This window comes from Pistacia vera, unplaced genomic scaffold, assembly GCF_008641045.1.
Source record: "Pistacia vera cultivar Batoury unplaced genomic scaffold, PisVer_v2 Contig109, whole genome shotgun sequence".
Lineage (NCBI taxonomy): Eukaryota > Viridiplantae > Streptophyta > Magnoliopsida > Sapindales > Anacardiaceae > Pistacia > Pistacia vera.
Window position 1 is genome coordinate 423,647 of NW_022195126.1, and position 9,613 is coordinate 433,259.

General features: G+C 34.5%; 1 protein-coding gene across 1 annotated transcript; it reads left to right on the plus strand.

Annotated features, from left to right (window-relative positions):
- The first annotated feature begins 5,381 nt into the window (after nt 1–5,381).
- On the plus strand, nt 5,382–8,571 carry LOC116136345 (39S ribosomal protein L47, mitochondrial). The gene is made up of 4 exons (XM_031422055.1): nt 5,382–5,509; nt 5,627–5,802; nt 6,961–7,118; nt 7,988–8,571. The coding sequence occupies exons 2-4, from the start codon at nt 5,640–5,642 to the stop codon at nt 8,093–8,095; spliced, it is 429 nt and encodes a 142-aa protein (XP_031277915.1). The 5' UTR covers nt 5,382–5,509; nt 5,627–5,639; the 3' UTR covers nt 8,096–8,571.
- Nucleotides 8,572–9,613: the final 1,042 nt, after the last annotated feature.

Here is a 9,613-nt window from a genome sequence, read left to right on the forward strand (position 1 = left end):
CCAAGATATTGGTGAAATTCTAAAGGCTTCGCACGAGTTGTTGAATATTGACATACACCATGAATCTCCAAATAGACTAATCAACCACTAATTAATTAATAGTTAACCTCATTCTATCTAGATTAACTTCAGAATCACTTTATTATATTTTATTATTCTTTTTTTGTTTTGTTTTTTTTTTTTTTCACCCTTTATAATGTTAACAAACGAAAGTGGTTGAATATATGCGACAAAACTAGATAATTAACATAAAAAAAAAAGAAAAAAGAATTGTCCATTGTCTTATCTTGTTTATTTATTATAAATTAAAATATAATATAATAGCCTGTACTAATTAAACGAGTACGTGGAACAATGGTGACAGAGTTTAATAGTGTATTAGCAAAAAAAATAATTAAATTATTAAGGATATACAATTACTGTAAGGTGATATTAAGAGTAATTTAATAGATTATCAAAGTGCAAATCCAACTGTATTCCTTTAAAATTCGTGAACCCCACATGATTGTTTGAATCATATCGAGTTGAAGATTAGCTGGACATATTTATTTGGTCCATAACTATAAGCAACCTTTGTCAATATTTAAAAAAGAAAAAGAAAAAGGGTGATTGGATATTGGATATATTCTACAGTGAAAAGAAGAGCTTTATGGGATTTCTGCAGAATACTCAGATCAATCAAAAATTTGCTGGGGATCGTGACATGTCAAAATCATGATGGTATGGTGATTAAAATAGTTAACTGAGATTACCTAACCTTAAGTCCTTAATCAAGGGGATTGAGATTAAGAAAAATGACGGTAATTATGTTGGCGACTCATAAAGAGAGAGAGAGAGAGAGAGAGGAATTGGAAAAAGTGAAAGGAGAAAGAAGAAGAAAACAAGAGACAGAACGTGGGTGTTGCTTTCAATTCTTTACGGGATACCCATATCACCCTACCCTAACCTTCCCTCACACAGGGACCACCTTTTTAGCAAATTCTTCGGCCTTTTTAGGGCCCTTTTGTTTTTTAGCAATGTTTTAATATAATATCTTCTATATAATTGAATTTATCTCATTTGAACTCTACCGAGTTAGCGTAAGGTTTAAGAAAGTTTGTTTTCTTGGTTATTTTTTGAGTTCAATCACCATGATCACATTTATGACTTAACTTATAACATTGAGTTTATAGTGTGCATAAACGGACTTTTTTAGATCCATTATTATAAAATGTTAAATACTTCTTCAAAATATCAAATAGTTTATGGTAATTGTTGGGATTTTTTTTTACTTAAATATCTCTCATGGAGCATGTGAAATTAACGCTTTCTAATTTGATATTAGGAGTGTAATATGTGATGAATAATGATAGGTTAACAAATGAATCTCACAAACCCAATGTGACAACTGATTTTTGCTTTCTAATTAATTTTTCTACCTATTGACGTTGCCTAAAAGTGTGGCAGGAGTGTCATATTAGGTTTGTAAGATTCGTTTATTATTGTAGTATTACTTGTGTATAGGGATATGGGCATAAAACCCAGTGCCGCAGGTAGGGGTGTTCGGTTCCGGATACCCTACACTTTTTGAAGGAATCGGAACCGGAACCGGAACCGACGGTTCCTTGAAATTTGGAACCAGAACCGGAACCAACGTACCCAGAACCAGAACCTGTAACAACAGTTCCGGTTCCGGTTCTGAGTACCCTGTAAAATTCATGACCCCCCAAAAGTTTTTAAAATAGCAAAAAAACCTTTAAAAACTTACAAATACCCCCCCACCTGGCACTTGTTAACAAAAATAAAATTACAAATTATAAATTCAAAATTACAAACTCCATTACTTTGTAAAGGTAGATTCGCAAAAGTCAAACCAACTTACTTTAAATATTATGAAATATAAATATAAATGTATTCACATTACTTTTTCTACAAAAGTTTATATTAACTCCCCTAATTTTTAATTTTATTTTATATTAGTCTCGGTTCCTGGTTCCTGGTTCTGGTTCTGGTTCCTAACTATAGGAACCGGAACCGGAACTGCACAGTAACGGTTCCAAAAATTTGGAACCGGAACCTACCCATTGACGACTGGTTCTGGGTAAGAACTGGAACCAAACCCAGGGTACCCGCCGATTCTGGTTCCAATCGGTTCTTTTGAACACCCCTAGCCGCAGGGATCCGCCTTAAACGAGACGGAGTTTCTAGGAATCATTTGGGATTTGGGTTCGGATCGGGCCCAAAATTAGTCTTGAAATTCGGGGATGGGCCGGGGTCGAGATAGGTCTTGCCTCGCCCCATTTTGTCCCCACCTCGAAATCCCCGGCCTAGCCCCCATATATATATATATATATATATATACACACCTATATTAATTTTAATAATTAAAAATCAATCATATATATCTATATTAATTTTAATATTTGAAAATCAATCATATATTATACAATAACAAATTATAATTGTGTAAGTATTTTATGAAACCATATACAAATAGATAATAAATAAAATTAGATTAAATATAATAAATCATTATAAATATTTGTAATATATATATAATGTATATGTATTATACATTGTGTATGATATACATTTGACATTATACATTATATATGGTATATAAGTATAATGTATATAACATATATACATATATATGTTATTATCTATAATCACATGTTAATACATAATATATATGTTATATATGTGTATTATATCATTGGGTGTTTTGATTAATTATAATAAATCAATAAATCATTATAGATTTAATTTTTTTTTGAATGGTTTATTATAATTTGGAGAAAATGGTAACAAGAATACAAAACCCAAAAATGGAGAATCCCCAAATTCCCCGTTTGGGGAACGGGCTTTATTCAAGGATTCTCTAAATTCTTCGAATGAGCTATGGGCCAGGATCATAGAATCCCCTTAAGTTTTCAGGTCGGGGCCGTGCCGTGCCCATCCTTACTCTTGTAGGATTACAAGTTATTTGATATAATTGTTGGGTGGTGATGCTAATGTTTTCCTGCTATAGATAGAGAGCGGTTGGTGAGTCTCTCTTGATACAACGGGAGAACCTTCCCTTTATTAATGCTCTTATGTATTTAACCTATCTAACGTATTCAATGCATTAGAAAGGTGAGGTAGGTGTAGGTCCCTCTCAATTGAATCCTAATCATATACGTTAATTTGTAATAAAATTCCATATATTGTACATTTTAGAGTTAAATTCCCTTGTTTTCTTTCTGTTTATGATGAAAAATATACTTTAATTACAGGAAACAGTTTTATATGTTGAGTCATTTAAGAGTGTCCACCTAATTAATTTAATTGGATTAGCTAAATTAGCTAACGAAGCTTACCTGTATTTATTCCACGTTTCATCCTTGTTTCTGTTATTTACATTTATTTATGTAAGGAGAATTGAGCTGGGCTTGGCTGATCGGCCCATATGAAAAGTTACACTGAGTCACTGATGAGGTAATAAATGTGCCACGTCCACAGTGATGAGATAGTGAAGAGAGCATGATTGACGAGACGTTTGGGGTTGAGAACTGAAGTTACGTGGTTAACTTTTCTTCTATTTTTTAATATCCGATGATTAGAAATAAGAAAGTTTACACATATCCCAATTAATCTCTTCAAACTATACGTTAAAGTAAAAGTTTTAATAATCATTCTTATTAATAATTGTATGACTAAAATTTAAAAGATCATATTAGATCCTTCCTTTATTCTGTTATCCTTAAGGATAATATTTTGAAAATTGGATCGGACTATCTGGTCAGACCTGTTCGACCGACAATCAGAGGTAAATCCAGTCCGATATATATAAAAAACCGCTATTTTGATTTATACCAGATTGGACCGCGGTTGGATTGTCGGAATAGCGTCGAATCGCGGTCTAATCGTAGCTAAACCTTGACGAATTCCGACATCTTTTGACGGAGAAAACACCCCCATTCGACGGACGACATCTCCACGACCAAACCCATCCATTTTTAGTCGCTGTCGTCCAACCTTCGTCGACCGCCGTCCACCTAAAATTTACACGATGTCGGATTTCTTTTGTTGATTCCGGCGAGTTCCGACGCCAATGAAACTCTCTAGCACCACCATCAGAGTCGCCAACACCTACACATCAAAAGTTCCAAGATTCCAGCTTCGATTGGCCGTCGATCGTTGCTGCAGCCACCACTCACCAGAATCTTCGCGCGATAGGGGTGTTTTAGATAGATTTCAAACCTTAAGGGAGTATTATAGGGGTGTTTTTGATGAATTTCAAACCTTCATGGACTAAAATTTTTTTATAAATTACGGTCCAACCGGTCAAACCGGAAACCAGACCCTTGAACGGGTCATTGTTCGGTCCAGTTTTCAGAACATTGCTTAAAGAAACTTGAACTTAAAAGACCATATTAGATAATCCTCTTAGAATACTATGTTTAAATCACTCTTTACTCTTTTATTATCAAGATGATGAAACTTAAGAAATCGTATTAGATTCTCTTTTACTCTTTTACGGTTAAATCATCCAATAGTTGTTCACATGTTTAACTCAATGGACAATAATGGAGAAATTAATAATTCTATTTAAAAAAAAAAAAAAGGGTGTGCTATCATAATGCTGATGATGGATGAGTCTTTCTTAATAGGCTTATCTGCAGTGTTAAGTTTTAAATTACCTTAAAAAATTCAAAAAATGAGAGTGACGTAATTGGTTCATCTCATTAACATAAACAACATCTAATTTTTTGATATTGCATTCTCTATAAGATGGTGACATTTCAACGCAAAGTTGTAGAGTGTATGTTGATTGCTACATGTTTTAGAGTTCTCAATCAGAAAATCCGTTCGAGGTGAAATTGATTGAGCCGGTTAAGGACAATTTTACGTATAACATCAATTATTTGTTCGATTCTATAATATGGACTTTCAAGTTCGATTTTTTTTTTTTTATGATAAAAAGTAAGAGGAAGGTCTAACATGGTATTTTAAGGTTAAGTTCTCACGACTGGAGCTCTTATCCGATCGATAATTCTAAAGTTTCAGAGAATTAGTTGAGGTGCACGATAAGTTAGTCCGAACAGTTCTGATCATTAAAAAAAAAAAAAAAAAAAGCTCTATATAAAACATTATTCCATATTTGTTTGTATATACTCTAGCGTCATCTAGTTTGTTTATAAATTTGAGAATTTTATAGTATCGATATAAAAATTTATATTTAAAACTATAATTAAATTTAAAATAACAATCTATTTATTTTAGTTTTATTAGATGGGGCTATTAATACAAGAGGGATTGGGTCTTCTCGAATGCGATCATGGGCCTAGATTTCTGATATTGGATCACAGTCAAGAGAATAAGATTCAGCCCACTTGCTGATCCATTTACGTGGCAAAAAATTCACTTGTCTTCACTGAACTCCCTAAAACCTCCCTTCACTTCCAACGCCCGAAACAAAAACCCCAGAGACTCTTTGAGTTTTTTCTTCAAACATTTTATCTGCACCGTAACTCCTTGCCCTCTTCAGGTTTGATTCAATCTACGTCCATTTTATTTTATTTTATTTTTCCTTTTTCTATCAACTAGTTGCTGTAACTTTTATGTTCTCTTATTTATTTTTTTGGTTCATTTTGTTTGCGAACAGTAAAATCGCAGTTATGTTTTTGACGAGATTTATTGGGCGGTCGTTCCTGGCTGCTGCAAAATCAGAGTCATCTGCAGCTTCTGGAGCTGCTGCTACGATGGCTACGTCAGGGCACAACCCTCTCGAGGAGCTTTTTGAGAAAGATAGAGCTCCTGATGATCAAAAACCTGTTTATGGTACAACCATTTATGTTCTCATTGTTCTTTTCTGCTCATTTGCTTTTTTATTTTTTCTTATGCCTTTGTTGCTGTTATTCTTTGTTCTAAATTGAAAGGCCATGTCGTAAAATCTTACAATAACGAGTTTGGAGTTTGTAGAACACAAACTAGGTCGAATGAGAAAATATGGCCTGACAGCTCATTGCTTTTACAACCATGGCCCGAAAAACTCATAATAGAGCACAAATTAGGCCTTGCTTGAGTTTTCATGTAGAATGATTGGTCTCTATCTGAAATTGAAGCCGTAGAAAATGTGTGTGGCACTAATTTTGTGGGTTATACCTCAGCTTTTTTTTTTTTTCTCCGTTTCCACGAAATTGATGATTTACTGAATTCTTACTATTTTTCTGCTATAATCTTTTACTTATATTGTTTAGCAAGCGCAATCTTTTCATTTAGAACCTCCAGACTTTGTTAAGTCTAATTAAAATCCAAAAGCCAAAACCTCTGCCACCTCTCTGTCTATCCATGGGATGCAGAATGTGTACTAGGATTAAGGCCTCTAAATCACTAGCTAATATGACATTACTTATGTTAGAATTTGAATACTATTGTTCGGTCTTTCCTATGAGCTTAAGTATTTGGGATTTATGGTGTTTCAGCATTGTGTTAAAGCAAATTCCACAATGAGGCCTGGTGTCCAAGTCCTAAAACTTCCTTTGTTCCCTTCATAAAATTAAGCAAGAGTTTGCATGTTTGGACCCACATATGTGTCTTTCTGTACGTGGATCTGCATGATTTGGCCAATACTATTGTTGGGTCATTTCCTATTAGCTCGACTTTTAGGATTAATGGAGTTTCGTCAAATTCTCTTATTTACTCTGTGATGCGGTGGCAGAAAAAATCAGATTTATAAACTTGTAAGCTATTGTTTTACGATATCAAAAGCATCTTGCCAAATAATTAGCTCCATATTTATCATTTTTGTTTTAGATAATGCATCAAGTAGTTAATATCTTAGTGTGAATTTAGTTATGTTCTCAAATTTATCTGTTTGCATGTGAGGTCATTTTGCACATTCATCTTACAATTTGTGTCTTGTTGTGGGAATGGAAAAATGATTTTTAATCAAAGGTATATATTAAAGATTCTTTCTCAAAATATTATTTCTGTCAGGTCGAAGTTGGAAAGCTTCTGAACTGCGCTTGAAGTCTTGGGATGATCTTCATAAGCTATGGTATGTTCTGTTAAAGGAGAAAAACATGCTGATGACTCAGCGCCAGATGCTTCATGCCCAGAACCTACGATTTCCCAATCCAGAGCGCCTTCCCAAGGTATAAGTGACTTTTTTGTCCTATTATATGATACATAGTCAGAATTATTGCTTGTAGCTCTGGTTAATCACACTCTGGTTTTTATAATATGGAAAAATAAAATATAACCTCATAGTCAACCTAGGGCACCAGTAGAGGAAGTGTGCTATGATTTGCCAGTTTCTAGAATATCTTTGAGTATACTCCTCTATAAATGAAGAAAAAGAAAGTTGGGATGACATGAAGAAGGGTATTTAATCTGTTTCAGATTGCTCACTTGTGTTGCTGCCAATCAGTCTGCTAATGAAACGACTAATTTCTTTCACAAATTATGTACACATAGGTTACTGTACTATATTTAGGGGAACGATAGCCTAAATGTATAATGGAATTAATTTTTTTTGCATTTTCTGTGCTGAAAGATACCCTTACGTATTAAGTTTTGTGGCATTCCTCTGTGATCTGGAATGTAGTTAAGCAGCTTGACTGTCATCCATGATCTGGAAGGGTTAAATAATCATTGGTATGGAGACAATGGACCTTAAATTGTATGCATTAAAGAGTGTCCTGAAGGCTGTGAGTTTAACTGGTTGGGAATTCATGCTTTACCAGCGAGACATGAGTACTATGAATACAAAAGTTGTTGTGGTATTATAATTCATGCTCTCCAAGCTGGTAGAATTAAGAAACTTTAGAGATGATTATACTTCCTTTTTTTTTTTTTTTTTAAATAATTTTTGATCTCTGGGGTGAAAATGGTTTAATCATGCCACTTGCTAGTTGTTTTGGCTTCAGTTTGTTATAACGTGTCCAAGACTCTTCCTTTGCTTCCTTCTTCCTGAAACAGCGTTGCTAACTAGATTTTGGTTGTTAATCATCATGAAATTCAGGTGAGAAAGTCAATGTGCCGTATCAAACATGTACTCACCGAAAGAGCAATTGAAGAGCCAGATCCTAGGAGGTCCGCTGAGATGAAGAGGATGATAAATGCTTTGTGATGTTTCCTAACTTGATATCACTTTTTGTTAAGGCATATTATGTTTTGTTGGTAGGATGTGATATGCCTATTTCGGTGGGTACAAGAATACAGACTGGTGGTTTACCAATCTCTTCACTGCTTGTTGCAAATTTGTAGAAGATTTGTTGAGTTGTGCTATGACTGCTGGAATTAACCATTTTGGTAGAGATATAATTTGAAATCTTATTATTGCTCCATGTAACGATTGAAAGTCTTATATTGTTTAGAGCTTTGTGAACTAGCTTGAAGCAGACAAATAATTTCAAGGGAGCATAGGGAAAAATATATCTGCAGTATATCTGAATGGATATACTGCCCAGATCTTTGAATTGAACAATTAACTTCGAATAGTTTTCTTGCTGATTACATTGAATAATTTATATGTGACTGCTTTGGATATCAAAGAAGACTGAGGGTTATCATCTTGTTTGTTTGTACCCCAAAGAGATCAGGCAATGAGGCTCATGAGTTTGTTTTCAATGAATGAGATGGTTGTGATGATTCAATTTCAACAATCAAAGAGGATAACACAATATCCCCTTGAGTGATAAACTGATGCTTGGGAGAGGTATGGTTCTGCATGTGTCGATTAATACCAATTTATTATGGCGACCTCCTAGGCTGATCCTTCTTTATTAATTGATTCTTGCATCACATGTCCTGCAATGATTTCCAATACTCTTTATGTACATTTGATTTATTCACAAATAATCATGTGTGCCATTTTCAGAGCCTCGCTATACCGTATAGGTCTATAATTTCTTATTACTTTCCACCTTTTGAGCATCTGTTGCTGGGGCTTTGGCAGTATATGCAATGTTAAAAACATTCTGAAGCTTTAATTTTATTAGGGTTGAAAAGTATAAAAATACTTGAATACTGTCTATCACTGTTCTGTGTTCTAAACTACAAAAAAAAGAAAAAGAAAAAAACAAGGGTTTGTAAGTTGTTTTGTGTGGTCTTTGTCTCATTTTGCTCCCTAGAGCAGCTGCCAAAAGTGATAATACAGGCTGCAGCAGGGCATGGTCGATTGTATTATGGGCTTGAATTGACTCAATTGAAACCATGATTTCAGTTTCGGCCTCAGCAGTAGTCAATTATGATGTTGCAGATAAGGGAGAAGAGGGGCCGAAAATGCTGCTGCTTCACACACACACGACTCACGAGAGAGATGAAAAAGTAGAGCAAAAATCTTTCTGTAGAGGGAGGCAGAGGGTAACCTGAACTCTGTCTGTAAGTATTAAAAGCATCAAACTTTCAACATTGGGAGCCCCGCCGTGTCTGCAAGTTGAAAGGGTTATGGGGTATGGCCATGAAATAGGATACTGATAAGTGATAACCATTGTTTACTACGGTCTTAGGACATGTCTTCTTCAGAGTACTTCGGCTTTTACTGTTTGCAGAGAGCCAGAGATTTAGCCAATCACCAACCGCACAATTGTGAAAATGACTCGCCCTTTCTAAATCCCATTTACTCAACCTTTTCACCTGCAATTTG

Excerpts from the sequence above, each read along its gene's own strand:
- LOC116136345 (XM_031422055.1), top strand. The coding sequence starts at position 5,640 with ATGTTTTTGACGAGATTTATTGGGCGGTCGTTCCTGGCTGCTGCAAAA. Across the intron at positions 5,803-6,960 it reads TGATCAAAAACCTGTTTATG|GTCGAAGTTGGAAAGCTTCT; the intron begins GTACAACCATTT and ends TATTTCTGTCAG. Across the intron at positions 7,119-7,987 it reads ATCCAGAGCGCCTTCCCAAG|GTGAGAAAGTCAATGTGCCG; the intron begins GTATAAGTGACT and ends CATGAAATTCAG.